This window comes from Schistocerca serialis, chromosome 9 (genome assembly GCF_023864345.2).
Source record: "Schistocerca serialis cubense isolate TAMUIC-IGC-003099 chromosome 9, iqSchSeri2.2, whole genome shotgun sequence".
Classification (NCBI taxonomy): Eukaryota; Metazoa; Arthropoda; class Insecta; order Orthoptera; family Acrididae; genus Schistocerca; species Schistocerca serialis.
In genome coordinates, this window is record NC_064646.1 from 212,485,814 (window position 1) to 212,509,846 (window position 24,033).

Genomic DNA, 24,033 nt, shown 5'->3' on the forward strand with positions numbered 1-24,033 from the left:
GGGTACATGATACTATGTCATTAGTGTGTAACAGGCTGGGACTTCAGCACTGTGGGGGGGGGGGGGGGGGGGGGAGAGGGAGTGTGTTCGGATGGCAGAGGCAGTTTAAGGCAACAGATCATGTAAAGTGGGAGATCTGGGTTGGAGTCTTGGTCCAGCACCAATTTTCAGCTGTTACCATTGATACATTTAAATTCCCAAATGCAACTAATGTAAGTGAAAACTTTGAACAATATTTTTAAATGGCTGCTGGATCAATCAAGGTGTCCATTCTTTTAGTCATATATTTACTCATTAACAACTTGATTTTCACTTATTATCAGTAATTGATGTGAATTAACTCATTAGCCATTCCAGTACTACATTGACAGCAGTGCTATATTCAGGGATATTTATGGGAGAAATATTGTACAATTATTAGACAAGCACAGTGTGTGTCTTTTGCCACCAAGCAGAAGTGTTCACAGAATCGTTATCCCCTATCAAAAGCTGTTATCTCATAGCCAGGTCATTGGGGCAACAAATAGCCCATCTTGGTGAGAAAACATTCATGTCATGATCACCTCACTCAGTACTGTAACAGTGAAGCTTGCTGATAGTACATTCCACAGAACAGCTAAAATTTGGCTGTCAGAAACAGAAAACAATATATTCAAAACTTTACAAAAATTGTCCTGTGATCAGGACCTATTGGAAACTGGGAACTTGAAGTTGTTATTGTGCACCCAATTATTTCACTCATTAGAATGAAGAGTTAAACTGTGATAGTAGGTCAACTTACTGTATGCCTTTCTTTATGCTCTTGAGTCTGTAGTGGAATTGACTTGCTTCTCTTTGCTTTTGTTTGGTGTCGCCACTCTTGATCACTGTGAAGTTGAAAGTCTAAATGAGTGTGGGATGGTGTTTGATGAAAGACGCTGGTGACACCGTAATTTAGATTGCATTAACACGCACATTTATTCTTCACGAAGTTCGATTATTAGGAATGGTGATCAGCTTGTTAACTACAAAAATTTATAAGCACATTGACCTATATCATCCCTACAGCTACTGTGGCAAAATTAATTGTTCAATTGTGGAACAAAAACAGTTCACCCTTTACTTGTGCCAATGTAATGATTCAAACTTAACACTGTCCTGTGGCAGTTTATTAAAGAAAAGATTACACTTTGATAGTTAAATTAATCAAGTCCACATATCAGCAACACAGTTCAGTTAAAATTTTCCTTAATTTGAAGTACTAAAATTGTTCAAAAGCTATTAAACATAAAAATTATTTAGTTTCATGGATGTCCCGTGCACATATTTTTGTCTACAGAATGTGCATGACTATGGTATGAGCCAAAACTGAGAGTGCATGCAGCGTAGGTCTTAACTTATGAGCTTTTTAATCACAAACTGCCAATTTTGTGTGATGGGAAAAAACACCATGGACAATACGATTCTTATGCAATTTGAATATCCTTATTTGCATGTAAGAGTGCCATGTTGAAAATACATTAAATTACATGAAATTATTAATTGGTGAATTAATTAATCAGTGCTGTATGTAATTCTGTACAGTAACATTAAGGCAACAAAAATATGTAGTCAAAGATCAGAATGTAACAGTGGTTATGCTGAAATCAGTGAAGGAAAATGGGGCTGTTTGACTTTGATGTTAATTATTACATAAGATATAAAATATGTCACTGTAAAGTTGGGATACTTAGTTTTTGAAGGGTATTTGTCATTATATAGAACGACGCTGATTATCTCGCAAAATTCTACAAGTGTTGAACTGTAATGTTAATTTTATTTAATTGTAACCTTTAATTACCATGCTATAAAGCCAAACTATTGTTACTCCTGGAATCAGTGCAGCGAGAAGAATAAAATGAATAATAAATCTAAATGAGGGGGAAACTTGATTACACTTCTGTATTATCAGTGCGTACACCTCATATTACTTATAAAACAGTATTGGAAACATACCAGAATATTAGGGAAAATAAAGTAGAATTAATTATTGTCATGGATTGATAACATAACAGATGGGGAGAATTCACCATGCTCTGTCACAGACCATTTCAAATATTCATCACCTACTTAGATACATTTTTGGCACATTGTGTTTTGACTCCCATTAATTAATGTATTTGGTGTATTCTTGTTCCAGACATTTCCAGGTTGTGTGCCTTTACCTACTGTTGCTGTGTGTCATCTAGTGTCATGTAGTAGTTATAATCACTGACTGGTAACGTGCAGGTCATTTGTTTGATTCTTGCCTCATACAGTTATTTATCTTTAAACACCTACGATATATAATGACATAATTTCAGAACTGTAGTGGTCTTGTACAAATGTGATTTTATGTTTATAGACTGAAGCAGTGAGTGAAAATTTCTACCAAGGCCGGGAATCAAACTTGGGTCTGCTGCTTACTACACAGTTGCATTAGCGACTAAGTCACCTTGGCACAGCGGTTCACACAACTGCACTGATCGTGTGTAAGGGGTAATTTCGAGTAGACTGGGATGGCAGTGGGAATTTAGATTTGAGGGAGGCACACTAGAGTAATCCATGCAGTTGTGTGAACCACTGTTTTGATTCCTGGCTTTGGTACAAATTTTCACTTGTCGCTTTATTCTATTTCCATAAGATCGTATATGTAGAAGACCAGTAAAGTCTCTGAAATTGTGTCATTTCATTTGGGTAAGTACCTGGACCTGGGTTTGGACTGGATTCTCGATTTATGTTTGGTGTTGATGTACTATACTTCAGATAGTGACACCACCACGACTCTAATGCTGCTTCTCACAACTGTTACTCTCACAGGCAGGAACCTGAGTACAGACACTGAGGGTCATACTGAGGGTCATGAACAATCCATTGATAAAATTGAAATAACAACAATGTAACAAAGACAACTGCAGGCTTCTAATTTACAGTCTTTACACCACATGCTGTCATATTGTGACATTGTTACCGTCTATTGTGTGATCACACGCAGTACTTCCAAAATAGCAGTCATCGATGTTTTGTTTCAACAGTGCGCTATCATTGAATTCCTTGTTAAAGAGGGAAAATCTGCTGATGAAACTTACTCAGATTTCAATGTGTCTATAGAGATGCCTGCATGGGTGCTAGCGGTGTTAGATGGGTGAAGCATTCCCAAGTTGGGAAAACGAGTATCCAAGATGAGTCTCGTAGCAGTTGTTTGCGAACTGCCTTCAAGGAATTCAACAAGGAAAGCTCATTAGAGAAGACAGTTGTGTTGCAGTAGATGAAATCGCCACATTGGAAGCTCTGTCATGCATTGTGCAATAAGCACCCTGAAAAAGATCGTTCTGTAACAGGATAATGTACATCCTGTCCTCACACTGCCTGTGTCACAATGAGGGAGATCGAAACATTTAGGTGGGGAAACTCTTCTGCATTGTCCCTACAGTCATGATTTGACACCCTCTGACTGCCATCTTTTTGATTCCGTAACAGGACAGTTGTGAGGCCAACAATACAAAACTGTGGAGGATATTCCCAAAGAAGTGCATCCATGTATTCATACAGCAGAATGTTCTATCAGAAGGCTGTTTTTAAACTTGCAGAATGATGGGGAAAATGTGTGCAAAGAAATGAGACTGGGTTGAAAAGTGTGAGAAAAGTCTGTAGATTATGATGGTGTACTTGGCTTCTCTAAAAAGTAAGAGATCTGAAAATTGATTGTCACTACTTTCAGTTTGACTTCCTACAGTCTTATTACTGCCTACATTGTTAAGATGCCAGTTGATGCAAAAGCATTGCTGAGTTAGTTGAACATCACGCATCCAGCTGTTTCGAGAAGATGCCGGCAAGGATCCAATGAAATGAATATAAGAATTAAACTGTTGTTGTTGTTGTTGTTGTTGTTGTGGTCTTCAGTCCTGAAACTGGTTTGATGCAGCTCTCCATGTTACTCTATCCTGTGCAAGCTTCTTCATCTCCCAGTACCTACCGCAACCTACATCCTTCTGAATCTGCTCAGTGTATTCATCTCTTGGTCTCCCTCTACGATTTTTACCCTCCACACTGCCCTCCAATACTAAATTGGTGATCCCTTGATGCCTCAGAACATGTCCTACCAACCGATCCCTTCTTCTAGTCAAGTTGTGCCACAAACTTCTCTTCTCCCCAATCCTATTCAATACTCCCTCATTAGTTGTGTGATCTACCCATCTAATCTTCAGCATTCTTCTGTAGCACCACATTTAAAAAGCTTCTATTCTCTTCTCGTCCAAATTATTTACCGTCCATGTTTCACTTCATATAAATACTTTCAGAAATGACGTCCTGACACGTAAATCTATACTCGATGTTAACAAATTTCTCTTCTTCAGAAACACTTTCCTTGCCATTGCCAGTCTACATTTTATATCCTCTCTACGTCGACCATCATCAGTTATTTTGCTCCCCAAATAGCAAAACTCCTTTACTACTTTAAGGGTCTCATTTCCTAATCTAATTCCCTCAGCATCACCCGACTTAATTCGCTACATTCCATTATCCTCGTTCTGCTTTTGTTGATGTTCATCTTATACCCTCCTTTCAAGACACTGTCCATTCCGTTCAGGTGCTCTTCCAAGTCCTTTGCTGTCTCTGACAGAATTACAATGTCATAGGCGAACCTCAAAGTTTTTATTTCTTCTCCATTGATTTTAATACCTACTCCGAATTTTTCTTTTGTTTCCTTCACTGCTTGCTCAATATACAGATTGAATAGCATCGGGGAGAGACTACAACCATGTCTCACTCCCTTCCCAACCACTGCTTCCCTTTCATGTCCTTCGACTCATATAACTGCCGTCTGGTTTCTGTACAAATTGTAAATAGCCTTTCGCTCCCTGTATTTTACCCCTGGCACCTTCAGAATTTGAAAGAGAGTATTCCATCAACATTGTCAAAAGCTTTCTCCAAGTCTACAAATGCTAGAAACTTAGGTTTGCCCTTCCTTAATCTAGCTTCTAAGATAAGTCACAGGGTTAGTATTGCCTCACGTGTTCCAACATTTCTACGGAATCCAAACTGATCTTCCCCGAGGTCGGCTTCTACCAGTTTTTCCATTCGTCTGTAAAGAATTCGCGTTAGTATTTTGCAGCTGTGACTCATTAAACTGATAGTTCGGTTATTTTCACGTCTGTCAACACCTGCTTTCTTTGTGATTGGAATTATTATATTCTTCTTGAAGTCTGAGGGTATTTCGCCTGTTTCATACATCTTGCTCACCAGATGGTAGAGTTTTGTCAGGACTGGCTCTCCCAAGGCCGTCAGTAGTTCTAATGGAATGTTGTCTACTCCGGGGGCCTTGTTTCGACTCAGGTCTTTCAGTCCTCTGTCAAACTCTTCATGCAGTATCGTATCTCCCATTTCATCTTCATCTACATCCTCTTCCATTTCCATAATATTGTCCTCAAGTACATCGCCCTTGTATAGACCCTCTATATACTCCTTCCACCTTTCTGCTTTCCCTTCTTTGATTAGAACTGGGTTTCCGTCTGAGCTCTTGATGTTCATGCAAGTGGTTCTCTTATCTGCAAAGGTCTCTTTAATTTTCCTGTAGGCAGTAACTATCTTACCCCTAGTGAGATAAGCCTCTACATCCTTACATTTGCCCTCTAGCCATCCGTGCTTAGCCATTTTGCACTTCCTGTCGATCTCATTTTTGAGACGTCTGTATTCCTTTTTGCCTGCTTCATTTACTGCATTTTTATATGTTCTCCTTTCATCAATTAAATTCAATATCTCTTCTGTTACCCAAGGATTTCTGTTAGCCCTTGTCTTTTTACCTACTTGATCCTCTGCTGCCTTCACTACTTCATCCCTCAAAGCTACTCATTCTTCTTCTACTGTATTTCTTTCCCCCATTCCTGTCAATTGTTCCCTTATGTTCTCCCAGAAACTCTGTACAACCTCTGGTTCTTTCAGTTTATCCAGGTCCCATCTCCTTAAATTCCCACCTTTTTGCAGTTTCTTCAGTTTTAATCTACAGGTCATAACCAATAGATTGTGGTCAGAGTCCACATCTGCCCCTGGAAATGTCTTACAATTTAAAACCTGGTTCTTAAATCTCTGTCTTACCATTATATAATCTATCTGAAGCCTGTCAGTATCTCCAGGCTTCTTCCATGTATACAGCCTTCTTTTATGATTCTTGAACCAAGTGTTAGCTATGATTAAGTTGTACTCTGTGCAAAACTCTACCAGGCGGCTTCCTCTTTCATTTCTTAGCCCCAATCCATTTTCACCTACTACGTTCCCTTCTCTCCCTTTTCCTACTACTGAATTCCAGTCACCCATGACTATTAAATTTTCGTCACCCTTCACTATCTGAATAATTTCTTTTATTTCATCTTACATTTCTTCAATTTCTTCGTCATCTGCAGATCTAGTTGGCATATAAACTTGTACTACTGCAGTAGGCATGGGCTTCGTGTCTATCTTGGCCACAATAATGCATTCACTACGCTGTTTGTAGTAACTTACCCGCATTCATATTTTCCTATTCATTATTAAACCTACTCCTGCATTACCCCTATTTGATTTTGTGTTTATAACCCTGTAGTCACCTGATCAGAAGTCTTGTTCCTCTTGCCACCGAACTTCACTAATTCCCACTATATCTAACTTTAACCTATCCGTTTCCCTTTTTAAATTTTCTAACTTATGTGCCCGATTAAGGGATCTGACATTCCATGCTCCGATCCGTAGAACGCCAGTTTTCTTTCTCCTGATAACGACATCCTCTTGAGTAGTTCCCGCCTGGAGATCCAAATGCAGGACTATTTTACCTCCGGAATATTTTATCCAAGAGGACGCCATCATCATTCAACCATACAGTAAAGCTGCATGTCCTCAGGAAAAATTACGGCTGTAGTTTCCCCTTGCTTTCAGCTGTTCGCAGTACCAGCACAGCAAGGCCATTTTGGTTAATGTTACAAAGCCAGATCAGTCAATCATCCAGATTGTTGCCCCTGCAACTACTGAAAAGGCTGCTGCCCCTCTTCAGGAACCACACGTTTGTCTGGCCTCTCAACAGATACCCCTCCGTGGTTGGTTGCACCTACGGTACGGCTATCTGTATCCAAATTATGACGTGTGTCTTTCTAATGTCTACTTTTACTTGGTTGGTACAGCCCCACAGTGATTTGAGAAACATTAAAACTCAAAAGCTTAGACAAATTTTAGATGGATTTTGAGAAAAAAATTTGGTGAGTACACAACCAAAGACCAAGTGAACCAACGCCATGGGGAAACAACATACTGTATTTCATGGACTATAAGACACACTTTTTTTTTCAAAAAATTGCCTCCAAAATTCAGATGCATCTTATGCTACAAATTATTTAATTGTATCTAAAAACAAAGATGATGTAACCTACCAAACGAAAGGCAAAGAGTTTGGGCAGTTGCCTTTACAATGTCTGCTTGTGTCTGTATATGTGCGGATGGACGTGTGTGGCTGTTTGTTACATCATCTTTGTTTTTAGATATATTTTTCCCATGTGGAATGTTTCCCTCCATTATATTCATATCATAAATTATTTAATTGGATAGATAAAAAATCTATTTACTAAGCAGCAGCAGAATACACACATAAGACTGTTGTGATTGGCAAGCTTTCTTGGCCAATGACTCCTTCAGGCAGAAGGGATGAAGGGCAAGGAAGAAGGGTGAAGGAAAAGAACTGGAGAGGTCTAGGAAAAGTGGAGATTTTGGGAAAGTCACCCAGAACTGCGGGTCAGGGGAGACTTACGATATGGGATGAGAAGGAAAGTCTTTCCTTCTCATTCCATATGGTAAGTGTCCCCTGACCCGCTTCCCCTCCAGCCCTTCTGCCTGAAGAAGGAGCCACTGGCTCCAAAAACTTGCCAATCACAACAGTTGTTTATGTGTGTGTTCTGCTGCCACTTGCTGAGTAGATTTTTTTATCTATGCAATTAAATAATTTCATCAGTAATTGATTGTTTTTGTTGTTATACTAGAAATTAATATAAAAATGTCCAGTATTTGATTGAAAATTCCTGCCAGTCTTAAAAAATGTCCATATATTCGATGCTGCGGGAAACCTATCTCTATATAGTAATTTTGGATTCAACTGGTAGCAGCAGTGCACAGATGTGACGAACATGAGCTGCGGTGATTCACAAGCTTGCTAACACTGTCTCCCTCCTGCCCCACCTTCACAGACATGGAACGCTGTCTAGCCTATGATGTGTTGCTGCAGTCTACGGTGCCAGTGAACTTGAATTGAAAGTGATTTGTATTATCGGTAACAATACAATATTTTTATTAAGAGCTAGTTTCATAATCGAAAAAAAATGAAGGGTATTAATATGATACGGGCTATAAATTGAAGGTAATAGAAGACTAAATGTTCAAATAGAGAATTGAATGTAAAATGGCCAAAACTAGGTGATGAGGTATTGAAATGGATTCAAGGACACGGTCAAAATGGCATCGGAGTTAATACAAAAATGATTCAAATACACGATCATTAAGCCAGTGCTATAGTGGAGGGTGGAGTTGGTTGGTGCTACAATTTATCAAGCATCATGGACTTAGCGTGCGAACCAAAACCAAAATATCTTAGAAAATGCCACAAAAGTACGAAGAAAAAATATTACCTTTCCATCACTTTACTATTCAGCAATGAAAGAAAACCAGCATGGAACTAAGCCAAATAGCAATTATGGATGAAACTCCTCTGACATTTGGTGTGCCGAATAACAGAACTGTTGCCATGAAAGGTGCTAAAACAGTAACTATAAAAACAAGTGGACATGGGAGAAAAAAAAAAACACTGCTGCTGTTCTTTCATGTTGTGCTGGTGGTACTAAACTTAATCCAGTGATCATTTTCAAGCCCAAAACAGTGCCAAAACTTCTGTAGTTCTGCCAGGTGTTGTTCATGTACATGACAAGGGTTGGATGGAGAAAGCTGGTATGAAAGCATGGATTAACAGAGTGTGGGATATAAGGAAAGGTGATTTATTGAAGGAGAGTTCTCTTCCTTTGATAGATCAGTTTAGTAGTAACTTGAAAAATTCTGTGAAAGAGAAATTGAGACAGTGAAATACAGAGCCTGCTGTTATTCTGGGAGGACTTACTTCACAATTGCAACATTCTGGTGTATCAATAAATACACCATTTGAGTATTTACAAGAGAGGAATGTAACAAATGGCTGATGAGTGAAACTCAACATTAATTGACACTGAAGAGAGCTTTAAAATGACCTACAAACAAACAAATACGTCAGTGGATAAACAGTCATGCTGTAGAGTGAGAGAAGACTTTGTTGAATCTTTCAAGAAAAGTGGCATAAGAAATGGTCTCTATGGCAGTGAAGACCATCTTATATATATACAAAGAGGACAACGATGATGAATAGGAGGAAGAAGAAAGTTCGAATGAAAATTTTCAGGGAATATGAAGGTCAGTTTGGTTTTGTAAACTAAGGATTTTTGTAGTCTAGATTTGCAGTCTAATAATAAAAATAGTAAAAAGTCATTTTAAAAAATTGTTTAAAAATTAAGGTCCATAAAATACTGTAGTCATGTATGTGAAGTGTTTTTGGCACTGTCATAGTGAACCTAAAAATCACGAAAGCCAACAAAGTTTCTCAGAGAATGAAAGGTGTGCCAGAGAACATCTATCAATGTGTCATTCTGAAGTATGTTAACATGGGCTAGCAACATGGACAGAATGCGTTTTTGCTCATTGTGACCACTGACAGCGAGATAGGCTGCTGACATTGTCAAACAAGAAACGTCCAGTCAACTGGCACTTAATTGAGCCACATTGACAACAGCGAACAGTTCATGTGTGATGCTGCAATCTCTGACTGGGGGGACATAAGTTTGTGGGCATGAAATGCCAAGTAATTTTAATCAAACCGTAACAGCTGATAGATGAGAGGCATGCATAATAGCACACAAAATTTCATTAGCTTTTAGGCTACATTTATTTTTCCAATTCATTTGCTTTAAGCACAAATAAAGCAGTTTAATGATAGTTTATTCTTAGTGCAGTGTATATAACTGATAGTAATTTCTAACAATGGAAAATCCAGGATGGAATGTAACAATATTGTGAAAAGGAAAGTTGCTACTCACCATATAGTGGAGATGCTGAGTCGCAGATAGGCACAACAAAAAGACTGTCACAAATTAGCTTTCAGCCAGTAAGGCCTTTATCAGAATTGGAAGGCAAACACATACATACACACTCACGCAAACGCAACTCACACACACGAGTACTGTCTCAGTCAACTGAGGCCACACTGTGAGCAGCAGCACCGTTGCATGATGGGAGTGGTGAATGGGTGGGGGTAAGGAGGAGGCTGGGATGGGAAGGGGGAGGGATAATAGGATAGGCATGACGGACAGTGACATGATGTTGGGGAGCACAGAGGGACGAGGTGGAAAGAGGGTAGGGCAGCTGTGTGCAGTTGGCAGGTTAGATGACTGCACACAACTGCTCTACCCTCTTTCCACCTCGTCCCTCTGCCCTCCCCAACATCACGTCACTGTCCACCATGCCTACCCTACTATCCCTCCTCCACCCCACCTCAGCCTCCTCCTCTCCTTACTCCCTCCCAGTTGCCATTCCCACCATGCACCAGTGCTGCTGCTCGCATTGTGGCCACAGTTGCCTAAAATTGCAGCCGTTTGTGTGAGTTGCGTTTGCTTGAGTGTGTATTTGTGTGTTTGCTGTCTAATTCTAACGAAGGTCTTACTGGCTGAAAGCTAATTTGTGACAGACCTTTTGTTGTGCCTAGCTGTGACTCAGCATCTCCACTATATGGTGAGTAGCATCTTTCCTTTTCATAATATTGATGGTAATTTCTATCTTTTAATGGACGTTGTCAATGGCTCTTTCTCCATCCATCAAGGTTCTCCATCATGTTGGGTTCTGCAGAACATGATTGATTGAATGAAATACCAACCAGCCATCCTGATTTAGGTTTCCTCTGGTCTTTCATAAATCACTTTGAGCTGAATCATTCCCTGAACAAGTCCATAACTAATTTCCTTCACCACTCATCTCCAATTTGAACTTTGTTCCCATCTCTGATCCATTCTGTGAGTTGTTTAAACTTTGTTCTTGCTTAGGTAGAATTTTTCATTCAGAATTGTACTTTATTACACAGTGCATCTTTCACCTTTTTATGTTAATTATCAGAGATAAAATATTTTAAATACCTAGTAATTTTGACCCTAGTCTGGTAGAAGTGTGTGTGGATGTGTGGGTCAGTTCACATTGGTGTCATACAAGATGTACAACTTTGCTTCCGCCATTTTTTCCCCAACATTTGCGGCTTTAACGAAACGAATTGGTTACATGTGTATCATTAAAAATATTTTTCATCACTGGCCACTACTTTTTCCCATCTTTTGGGCAGTGTATGAATCCCGCGTCGAAAAAATTGTTCATCTTTTGAAGCGATCCACGAACCGATTGAACTTGTGACTTCTTCATGAGATCAGGAGTGTTGGTCAGCCAGGCCATGCACCATTGATCTAAACAGGTCATAGTCAGAGGGAGCAATGTCTGGAGAATACGGCGGGTGGGGTAGAACTTCCCATTTTAATGTTTCCAAGTACGTTTTGACCTCTTTTGCAACGTGGGGTCGAGCGTTGTCTTGCTGCAGAATCACTTTATTGTACCTCTTGCTGTATTGTGGTCATTTGTCTTTTAACGCTCTGCTCAAATGCATTAATTGTGTTTGATAATGAGCACGTGTGACCGTTTCTCTTGGTTTTAACACGTCATAGTATACGACGCCAAGCTGGTCCCACCAAATGCAGAGCATGATCTTGGAGCTGTGAATATTCAGGCCGTCGATGTGGAAGCATGGCTGGGATATCCCCATGATTTTTTACGTTTAGGGTTATCGTAATGAACTTATTTTTCGTCCCCGGTCACAATGCTATGCAGAAATCCCTTCTGTTTTTGCCTCTGAAGCAACAAAAACGCCATTCAACGTCTCTTGGTTTCAGCTCACACAGGACCCAAGTTCCTTGTTTCTTTAACATGCCCATAGCCTTGAGACATTTTGAAATGGTTTGCTGTGTCACTCCCACTAATCGTGCCAATTCTTCTTGAGTTTGACGCGAGTCTTCACTCAGCAATGTCTCCAATTCAGCATCTTCGAAAACGTTCTCTGTTCCACCACTATGCCAGTGTACAATGTTAAAATCACTGTCTTGAAGCATTGAAACAACACATTCTTTCACTAATAGTGTCCTTATCATATGTACTTGAGAGTATTTGATGAGACTCGTCCTTTGTTTTCTTCATATTGAAATGAGAATTAGGCTCGTAAACTGACATTTTCAATCAAGAACAACTTTATGATGCAGACACAAATTGACTAATGTTTGAATGAGGTTACGTTGACCGTGGTCCAAGCTAACTGCCTGATGTCTGCGATCAGTTTCTTTCGACTGCTGCTTACCGTTGTCGCCACCTATTGGCAAATGGCGGAAGCAAAGTTGTACACCTTTTATTTATTGTTTGGTGCTATCCATGTATTATATTTTGAAAATAGGCTGACCACTTTACCCTCATCAACTTCAAGAGACTTTAAAATATGAAGGTTTGACTCTTCATAATACCTAATGGCCATTATCTTTAAAACTTTGTGCTTTGCTTATTCAGTTTTAATTGCTTTCTACAAATATAGTGCTCTTAGTTTTTCATGTGTGTTAGTACTCTGTCACTGCTAGGTTTCCCAATTTTAAAACTGTTTGTGTGTTGATCTGCCAGTCTCACAGGCACAGCAGGGGGCGGGGGGTTGAGGAGATAAGATATTTACAAAAATTTTCTGTATTAACATCCCACTTCCATCCATTTGTCATTTTCTCCATCAGAATGCACTCTCATTTTTATTCATTCTCTGCTTAAGTGTCAGTTCCATTGCCTACCCTGTGTGTCTTTAACCAAGTTTTTCTTCATATGGTTAATCAATACCCAGGTTCTTAATTTGAATGTATGTCTGTGGGCATGCGAAAGCTGGTGAAAAATAAAAGTATATTCAGAATTTTTCATGCACTATACGTGATATAATGTATTTGAGTTGTTTTTTAGTAAGGAAATCTCGCAAATACAATAAAATATTTTTTTCTTTCTGTATTTAATGTGAAGGGATGCACCAATTTTAATATTCTCATTTTCTTTTTCACCAGATTGGGTATGCTGCCCACCTTGCTGGTGCTGTCGCTGGATTGCTTGTCGGAATCAATGTTCTGCGCAATCTACAGGTGAAATACTGGGAGAAAGTGTTGCGTTGGACTTGCATAATCCTATATGTTGCACTGATGCTTGCTGCCATAATCTGGAATGTAGGATTCCCTGAATATTTTCCAGAGTCTGCGTACAGCACATAGTGCTTTATAGCTGTGACTGAGACAGAAACATCAGCTGATGCAAGCAGTAAGTCAGAAGCGTAAAGTTTTTTCCTTTCAGACAGTGCACAAGACGACTGTCCACCCTGGTTTCTCTCACTATGTCTAGCATTTTAGGTGATGTTCCGGCCAATTGGCAGACATTTTGATTAAAAATATATTGGACATAATTTCTAATTGTTGGTGATTATGATTAACTCACGTTGGTTGTGAAAATAGTGCCCATTGGAATTTATGTGAAAGAACTCAAGTTAGGAAGACAAGAAGAAGAAAAGCTGGATGCAAGTATGATGAAGAGACCCTGTGGTGATAAAATCATGGGGATGGGTACTTTGGGTGAGTCTAAGATGCATCAGATAACTAGGCGATCAAAACCACTGCCTATAGAAGTTGGTATTCACAGTTAAAGGTGTATAAGATATACCCATTGTTTAGAATACAGATTTAAAATTTTTTACATGTCCAGCACAGATAGAGCTTCTAAAAACTAGTTGAATAGTAGTTAAATTTATTACATTCAGTGGATGTACTCTCTTGTTTGCAAAGAAAATAAGAGACAATGTATTACAGACCCCAGAAAGGAAAAGAAAAATAAGAAGAAGAGCAGCACTTATTTTTAGTTTTATAACAGGTATGTCATGATTCAAAATACAGCTCCAATGGTGTAAGTCCAATTTTGGAATGTCGTCAGTGAAACTACCCACCAAAGAATATAATATTCAGCATACACACACAACAATAGTAACATGTTTAATTTTGTGTGCTGAATCTATAATTCAGATTAGTTGTCCATTTTTTCCAATTTTGCAGACTCAATTTTAATAGCTGCCTAATGTTTCTTGTTCTATATTGTGTAATCAGTGTTGCTATATTTTTACTCTTATATATTTTTGATACTGTTATTTGTATACAAGCTAACAAATGTTGTGTAATTTATGAGGAAAACATTGAATATGTGCACTTAACAGTTGATGCGTGTTATTTACAATGTTTGTAATGCGTATATACACAATAGCACTTAAATGAAACTGCTTATTTTTTATGAATCTCTTCTTTATTTATATATTCTTTTTTACATATGTATATTCTTCTACATAGCATTGAATCTATTTACAGTATTAACTGCCTCAGACATCAAAGATGTTTGAAAATGTGTGAAGCATGTATTGTAACTTCAAATTTTTGTGTGCGCTTCATGTTGTATTGAGTTGTACCTACAGTCTTCGCTGAAATGTCAGTGCCTTGTCTTAATACTTGTCTGTATAAATCTGTTTTACATAAAAGATTGTAGTATTTTAAGTATTGAACAGAAATATGCAATGTAAAGAAATGTATTTCCCCAGCTGCATAATTTGGGCTACTATTTCTTTTAAAATTTTGTATTGAATGTGCCTTCTTAAAGTACCATTCTGTGATAAAAGTCTTTGCAGTATTGTCAACAATATTCTTATGTGTTGCAATCTTAAAGATTTAAGAATATTTTTCAAACTATAAAATAAGTACAAACTATAAACAATGGATAAATGTATTTTTATTGTATGTAAGTTATGGCTTAGCTTTTTCAGGCCTTTCAGGACACGAAATATTTTTATATATGATGATCCATGGCTAACATTGTATATGAGAGTCTTGTTGGAAACACACACACACACACACACACACACACACACACACACACACACACACACACACACACACAATCACACCATGTGACACCCTTTATTGTGCTATCCCAGTTCCAGTCTAAAATATCATCATCAGGACACAAAACATAACTGTAACATATTTGTGTACAATCCGTGGTGATTTTGATAAGCATTCTGTTTCGAGTTTACAATCTGTAAAGTCTAATTGGTGTCCAAGTTTGAATCTGTGTCTAAGTTTGAATCTTCGAAATGTCAGCTATGAACAAAACTACATGTAACTAAAAAGCTTGATTTTAGAAGGCATCACCTACTGATACATTTCTTTGTTGTTGTCAGATATTATTTGCATATATTACTGTCTAAGAGCAAGATCTACATGTCACCTGTGCTGTTATGTGGAATGTATTATGCTCAAATCTAATTATTAGTGCAACTGTTCTCAGTATTAGATTTTCTCACATCATGTGATAGGAATTTAGAAGCAGATCTGACCATACACATTTCACACTTGAAACAGAATGGTAGTCTTCAAAATCATGTTATGTGTACATGTAGTTAAGTGATGATGTTTTGTTACCTGGTGATCTTACAGATTGAAACTGATAGCACCAAAGAGACATTTATTCAGCAGATGTCAGTAAGTTTTCCAACAGGATTTTCTTTTCAAACCTGTTGTAAGGCTATAACAGTTATAAGGCTATGATGACAGTCTAAGCAAGTTGTTAGTTGTTGTTGTTGTTTTATTATTATTATTATTATTATTATTTCTGTTGATGTTTATTATTATGTTATAAATTCTTACTTTTTGCTCATGTTTATACCTATTTTATTACAAATGTTGGAATTATCATCCAGAAACTTAGTTTTTATGAACACTTAGAGAGATTGTTGCCAAGTCTTTAAAATACTTTGTGCTCTCTTAGTTTTGATTGTAGAATTTACTGTACTAGTACTTGCAATGCTTGGAACAGTGCAGTGACTACTGGTCCTATTTTGCTTTTCTTCCTGAGAGTGGTTAGTTACTTTCTTGTTCCCTTTTATTAAGAGAATTGTAGTTAGTGTGCATGAAGCTCAACCCTCATTTTTAGGTTTGTATAGGTATATATGTTAATTGTCACACTGGCTTGATTGGAGTACCTTCTCCCAAACCCTTCTTTGTCATGATAGATTGTACTCAAAAGAAGCCAGTTTGAAGATTTCTTGTATTGGATGACTAATAATTGCAGTGTTGAAGGACATATTGTAATAGTTATTGTGTCAGAAGGCAAGATGCATTTTGTCTTCTTCAGGTGCCCACATTTAGGGAAGGTGTGTTTTTTCTATTGCGTTGAGTGTATGGTGTCTTTTGATGCAAGATTTTTGAAAAACCTATGATGTACACAAATACCCAGGACAGCATGTGTTATATTTACTTGTCATTATTGCTTTCCCCTCTTCCTGTGGTTGTGTGACTTGAAGTTTGTGTATTAAAGTTTAATTATTAGGTCAAAAATAGTAGGAAATATGTGATGCAGTTTTACAATCTAATGCAGTAGGATATATTTTTATGGTCATTATAGAATATTTGTGTTGAAGCTAATGTGCACTTTCATTTTTCAACACTCATCTCATGAAGAGCAAAAGCTATCCTTAAAATATTTCTCATTATGCTAAACAGTCCATTCAAAATACAGGCTCTCTTATCAAACTTATATTCATTTTGTATCATATGCACAAGCTGCCACAACCCCCCCCCCACCCTCTTACCCCACGTACACACACACATGTGCAGAGAGAGATAGAGAGTGAATTTTGGTGAATTGGTTTCAACCAAACAATTTCTAACTTAATATGGTTCTTTAATTAGATTGAATTTTGTTGTGCGGGTAAGTGAGGTAAAAGATCTGAAGATGATTTTTTAAGAGAACCAAAAGTAGTCATAACAAAAAAATGTGCTTTGTGATTCAAATGGAGAAGAACTGTTATATCTTTATTTTGAGTAACATAGAAATTGAAAGCAGACTGAAGTACTCTACTGATTTTACAACATTTTGTAGTGATGAAAGCTTAATAAAGAGTTCTTTCTATCTTCTGCAGAGTACAGTATTTAATGTAAGTATTTAGAATATATGACTGAGTTTAAATTTTCTGTCTCCTCTAGAATTCTATTCTGAGATGTATCACTTGACCTTTGACCAGGAAATACGGTGATGAACACTTAAAATTTAGTGAGTCATCCTGTTTCTGTGGCATCATAGTAGAATCGGGAAAGACGAGGGTGAAGTATTCCCCATTTATTACTGTGGGAGCATTGACTGTTCTCCTTGGGGCTTGAATTTTATTTGCACACTGTTTATTTGAGTGTTTGATCTGTCATATTGGTATTGTTCAGTTGAATTTATTCTACTTTTGCTTCTTCTTGCTTGTACACACTAGTTTTTGTTAAGGGGAAGCAAAACTATCTCTCTTACTTGCACTGTTAGCTATCTCTTCTGTCACGTACATATCATAAAAATGCATTCATTGTGTTCTTATTGTTAGTGCTCTGTCCCTCACATATCCAACACATGACAAAGGCTGACAGATTTTGACTTTTAGGCTGAGGCTTGCATGAAAATACGAGTGTCTGACTAAATAGATGGCACTGATCACAAGCTGAAGCTTGTTTTTCTACAGCACATTGGGTTTTGGCACCACCATCATCATCATCAAAATCTGTGCCCAGTGAAATCAGGAATCAATTACAGGAAGCTGTAGGCAAAATGGAACACAAAAATGGTAATAAAGTAACGTGAGAGACGTGTGACCTTTAAGAAGCAAATATGGTGATTTGGACTCTCACTGGATGGAGGTTTTGCTTCTGTTAATCCTTGATGACCTTCCTTGTGGATGTCGCTTCTTCTTCATGTGTGATACACCATCGGTAGTCAGACATGTTTATTCTGCAACAACCTTGGTAACAACATTCCAGAGTTTTAAGTTCCCAATGGAACCATTCACCATGTTCCTATGATGTGTCGGCCAATTTGGCCTGAAATTTCTAGTTGTGACATTCAAAAAATTATTTTCAGGAGACCTTGTGTCCTACCTGTTTAAATGACTAGCATATCTTCCATCATTTCCTTGTAATAAAGCTGCTTATTTTGGCCAAGGAAATGATCCACAAAAATTTTTAAACTTCTACAAAGTTGCTATTCTATTTCCAACATTATACCGTCAACGTGTTCATCAGACATCAACTTGCATGTATCTGGTCCAATAGATATCCTTTCTTTCACATACTACTTCATCAGTCCTAATTTGATGTGTAGCTTAGGCAATAAAATTTGATCTGGATTAACCAGATGCTTGTTAACAATATTCTTCGATCCCATTCTCAAGTTTTTCCTTTTAAGTCACTCTCTCATACTCCAATGGTTATGATATCCTTTCCAGCCCCATTCACACACATAGTGGGCATCTTGGTGAAGCCTGTTCACTGACTGAGAAGAATGCCAATCACTTTAAAGTCACTGCATACAACCCACTAGTGTTTTTCATACTTCAGATTTTGAAGGATTACGTGTATAGTAATGTATGACCCTCTTCCGTGTACCGAATACACAATCGAAATTGAAGTTAACTCATTGCCAGTATGTAGAAATATTGCTTTCAAACTTTTTAAAAATCTGTACATAACCTCCATTGCTTACTGCCATACATTTGAGCCCCCACTTTCATCAGTAATCTGGTGATGTCTGCAGAATACAATTAAACCATTTAAAACAAAAGATTCTCTAAAGTCTTTATCACAATATATGTACACAGAATATGACATATTGTGCGCAAGTGAATTATTTTCACTGAGACGTGATCCTAGAAGTTGTGTTATGTCTTTTCAAGAGTCCCAAGACTTACACCAAATTGTTAATTTCTGTTTGAGGAAGAGATTTTGGATTACTATCAGTACCACCCTCAGAACAGTTAGATTCATTACTTTCTTGACTTGCCTTCAGTTTAGATAATTTTCAAATGATGATGGTGGAGAGAGGATCGGTAGCCCTGGACCGAAAGGTGTAATCACTGAAAATGTATCCGGGCTATTCACACATTCTCTTTCTGACATATTAGACACTGCACTGATGAAATAATGCAACTCAGTGCACATAATCACCTTTTAGCTCTCACACTCGCTCAACTGTTGATTTCTGCAGTGACAACATAACATCTGCTTCAAATTTCATTCTCCCCCCCTACTTCTACTTCACCATCTTGTAATACAGATATACAATGTTGGCACATTTATATAAATTACACTACACAACATAGATTTAGCAACCAGTAGTAAATAATAAATAACCCACAGTAGCTTGGGAGGAGGGGCAGCTGTGCAGAGAAAACTGAGAGTGATGGGGAAAAAACTGATATCATTTTCATGTTCAGGGGTGCCAGATTAGTGGAGAACACCACTTATGTTCTAGGCTTCAGTATCCTTGTCGACCTCTGATGATTGTCCCACAATTATTTCTGCTGCTGTTTCAGTTTGGTGCTCATTGCAGTGGTGTCTTACTGCAATCATCTCACTGTGCGATGTATTCATCAGCAGTTGCTGTAACTTACTTGACACATTCTTTATTTATTGAATTTATCTTTCTTTAGTTTATATTTAATTATAATATTCTGTTGTGGCAATGGCCTCATCTAGTCAATTAAATGCTGAATGGTGTGTAGTTTTCTTGCAGCATGTTACAATTGGTCTGAAATTATTTGAATTTAATTCTCTTCTGGAACAGCATGTGTAGGAGAAACCAAGTGGCAACATGAAATACTCATATTTTCTGAGATGTTTTTCTTAAAACTTTTTACACTTTTAGATTTTATTGTCCTTTAAATTGTAGTTTTTTTGTTATGTGAATAGTCAACATTTTCATATAGGCCGTACTCTCATGCACTGAGATGTTCCACAGTATGTTACAAATCACATAGTTGCGTTTTACACTAAGTTGATTTTTGTTTCTATGTGAATGATGGGGTAAGAGTAGCAGTTGGGTGCCACTAAATTTTATGTATTATTGTGTGTGGTGGCACTATGTGCAATAAACATGGATGAGGATGATTGTGAACAAATTTGGAACAATTTGTGAATGAATGATACAATGAATCATAACTGTCTTTTTTGTTTTACGGCATCTTTCCTGCAGTCACAATTATACAGTTTATATAGATTAACACCATCTTTTCAACTATAATAAAAGCCTTTTTAGACCAAACCCGTTTTGCATTATTTTAAAGCAGCTTCAGTGGTCAGGCTTTTTCGTTTCTTAATTTATTCTTAATGTTCTTGTACATATAAGTGTTAGATTTTTGTGTGCAGCACTTTCACTGTCATGAAACATATTTGTCCCTTTTATTGTGTAGGTCAACTGCCATCTTGCCATTTGTGTACTTCGTTTTGTAGTACATGAAATGGTGAGAAGGCTATGTTCCTACACAACATACAATTTTAATTATATTTCGTATTAATTTCGTATTAGTGAAAGTGCAGTGTATAAAAAATCTTACCTATTTGTGTAAAAGTGTATAAAAAATCTTACCCATTTGTGTAGAAGATCATTAAAACAAATCTTACCATTGAAGATGCTTTAAAATAAAGCGAAATATTTTTAGTCTTAATAAGACTTTTATTACAGTTCCAAAAGACAGTATTAACCTACATGAATTGAATCATAATTGTTCCATAAACACCTCTCAATTAAAATGTGCCCCTCATTGAATTCTAGTATCAGAGTGGAAAGTGCTCCTATCGTAGCACAAAAAAATGTGAATATGTCCTGCACAGATTTAGGGATGTAAAAAAATGGAACTAACTTTTTGACTAATCTGGCAGCTTTAAAGACATATAAATGAAAACATCTTGATGTATTACCACTTTTTAGAGTTAGTACCTATGTCATTTAATGCAATGCTCTGTGTCAATTAAAGTAACATGATACACGATATCGTGTCGTATAACATGACACGTGCCATCATGTCACCCAGCATGGCATTTGTCATGTCGTGCAATATGATACATGTTGTTAAAGTTTAGGAGTACTTCCTATTACAGTTGCACCCCACATTCATATATGTTCTCTTGTAGATGCAGCCCACTCTCTAGATGCACATAAGTTTGTGTCTATTCATTCTTACTCCCCTCACCATATATGTAACAAGATGTGGGTCTAAGAGAACTCACTGGCTGGGGAAGTAGGTTTAACTCATAAACGAGCATGAATATGTCACAGTGTTTTGATTTAAATGTCTTTAAACCTCCCTGGTAAGTCGAAAAGCTAGTTCTCTTCTCTTACATTCCTAACTTTGCCCAGGACATATTCACCCTTTTTTGTGCTTTGGCAGGAGCATTTTTTAGTTTGGTATTCAACTTTTACGCTACCATAATTTTGAGATTAGAAGCCATAGCTTGGCAACCATGGTAGATTTTTTTTTTATGACTCATGCGATGACTGATCCAGTATAGGTTTTTTAATTGTCATTCAAACCACGTTGCTTAAAATTGTGGCAACTCTTTTACAAAACAACAGGATTACAAATAATTACTTGTATTTGTCCATTTTATTACAAAATTTGAACAGAATGAGATTTTCACTCTGCAGCAGAGTGTGCGCTGATATGAAACTTCCTGGCAGATTAAAACTGTGTGCCAGACCGAGACTCGAACTTGGGACCTTTGCTTTCGCGGGCAAGTGCTCTACCAACTGAGCTACCCAAGCACGACTCGCGCCCCGTCCTCACAGCTTTACTTCTGCCAGTACCTCATCTCCTATCTTCCAAACTCTACAAAAGCTCTCCTGCGAACCTTGCAGAACTAGCACTCCTGAAAGAAAGGATATTGCGGAGACATGGCTTATCCACAGCCTGGGGGATGTTTCCAGAATGAGATTTTCAGTCTGCAGCGGAGTGTGCGCTGATATGAAACTTCCTGGCCGAATAAAACTGTGTGCCAGACCGTGATTCGAACTCTGGACCTTTGCCTTTTGCGGGAAAGTGCTCTACCAACTGAGCTACCCAAGCACAGGAAGGTAGGAGACGAGGTACTGGCAGAAGTAAAGCTGTGAGGACGGGGCGTGAGCTGTGCTTGGGTAGCTCTGTTGGTAGAGCACTTGCCCGCGAAAGGCAAAGGTCCCAAGTTCGAGTCTTGGTCTGGCACACAGTTTTAATCTTCCAGGAAGTTTCAAAATTTGAACAGATTCACACAAGTTTGAAAAACAGGAATGGCACATGTAAAAAAACTAAAAAAAGAAATTTTTTTGCACATAAAATCCAAATAAAGCTAGATTTTTGAAAGTGAGTTTTCAGTTTTATTGTAAGAATGCATTTTTTATTTATTTGATTCACTTTAAACTGTTCTGCATATTCAGTTAATGTAAGAACGAATCTTATGTGCTACATTTAGCTCGACTTTAAACCACCATGTCTTGACAATGGATAAAGATTATTGGATTAAAAAATTTGTCTTAACCTTTGTGCAAAGCTTCAACCAGTACATACAAGTTTAAAGTATAGAAGTGATGCGCTTCAAAAACCTCCCAGAAAAATGTATTTTTTGTGTATAAAATCCAAATGCAGCAAAATTTTTGTAAACAGTTGGAACTTACTTTAGATCGAGATCCAATACACTGGTGGCTCAAATCTGAACTATCTGTCTTGGTTCAGTATGGAGTTATTTAAAGGTGTCTGTTTTTGCACACAAAATGTGAATGAGGGTGACCGTTTTTGCATGTAAAATCCGAATGGTGCACGTAAAATCTTTTGCAAAACGAATTAATCAGTTCGCATAATTTGCCGCATGCCATCTCTGGTTCATCGTTCAAACCTTGCTTGGTGTACTATAACATAGCTACAGTAAGAAAGACATATTCAAATGGCTATATTAATGGCTGCTGGTTCAGGCTAAATAAAAAAGTTTTCACTCCATGTTCCTAGCTCAAATTGGAACCAAGTACTAGGAACACCTCCCCCAAATCACGATTCTGTGCACAGACTTTTCAGATGTACTTGTATTTGTTACAGTGCTTGTAGATGCGACACAGGTCATTTTCAAAGTTTATATTAGACATGTGAATGCAGTTTGTTTAAAAATTTTGTCTAATTACCTGGCAGTTAGTGTTTGTCTCTTTTTCCCTACTTTATAGCAATTAATCTGACTGCATGAGAGATTAACTTGCCAGTGTACAGAAGTAAAAGTTTTCAATAAGATTATTTCATCCAGTGTGTGGTGTGGTGTGCCACCTTTATACGAGTAGTATACACTGTGCAGGTAATGTTCCACATGTCTTATATCTCTAAAAATGACATCTTTATTGATAACTAGGTCTAATCAGTCCTCATCTGTTTACTCTAATATTATTAGTGTTTACATTGATAGTATTAGGTCAAACAAAGGTACTCCCAGAGATAGAGACTATTTGTCAGTGAAGAATGTTGTGAATATTTCTTATTTGTAGAAATTTTGTTGACCATATTGTGTAAAGAAATGAAAAGAGAGGTGTGTGTGTGTGTGTGTGTGTGTGTGTGTGTGTGTGTGTGTGTGTGTGTGTGTGTGTGCGCGCGCGCGCACGCGTGTGCACGCTGAAACTATTCTTCAGGCATCTATTACTTTTATGTGGAAAGTGGGTTATTTTTTATATTAGATGAACACTCTTTTGTGTTCATTGTCCTTTTGTATGATTCAAAATATTGCGTTAAAATAAATTTTGTGACTAAATTGTTCATAACTTTTATACACTGTATTCATTTTGTACAAATGTATACTGTATGTATTGTACCTTTTTCCAGTGTAATGCTTTTGCACAAATTATATTTATATCATAGTTTAGGTATTGTGTGGTGCACTGTACTTTTATCATTCTCCATCCATGTACGCTTTAATAGTCTGAATAAAACCTTGTATTTCTTTAAAGATTTGTAATTTTTTAATGTTCTAATGGTACCCTTGACTACATGCAGAA

General features: G+C 37.5%; 1 protein-coding gene across 1 annotated transcript in view; it reads left to right on the forward strand.

Annotated features, from left to right (window-relative positions):
* LOC126418664 (rhomboid-related protein 2-like) overlaps positions 1 to 23,984 on the forward strand; it is a 66,897-nt gene extending 42,913 nt beyond the window's left edge. Inside the window, exon 8 of the mRNA XM_050085549.1 lies at positions 13,203 to 23,984. Coding sequence (XP_049941506.1) covers positions 13,203 to 13,403 — 201 coding nt within the window. The 3' untranslated portion in view covers positions 13,404 to 23,984. The remainder of the gene's footprint in view (positions 1 to 13,202) is intronic.
* The last annotated feature ends 49 nt before the right edge of the window (positions 23,985 to 24,033 follow it).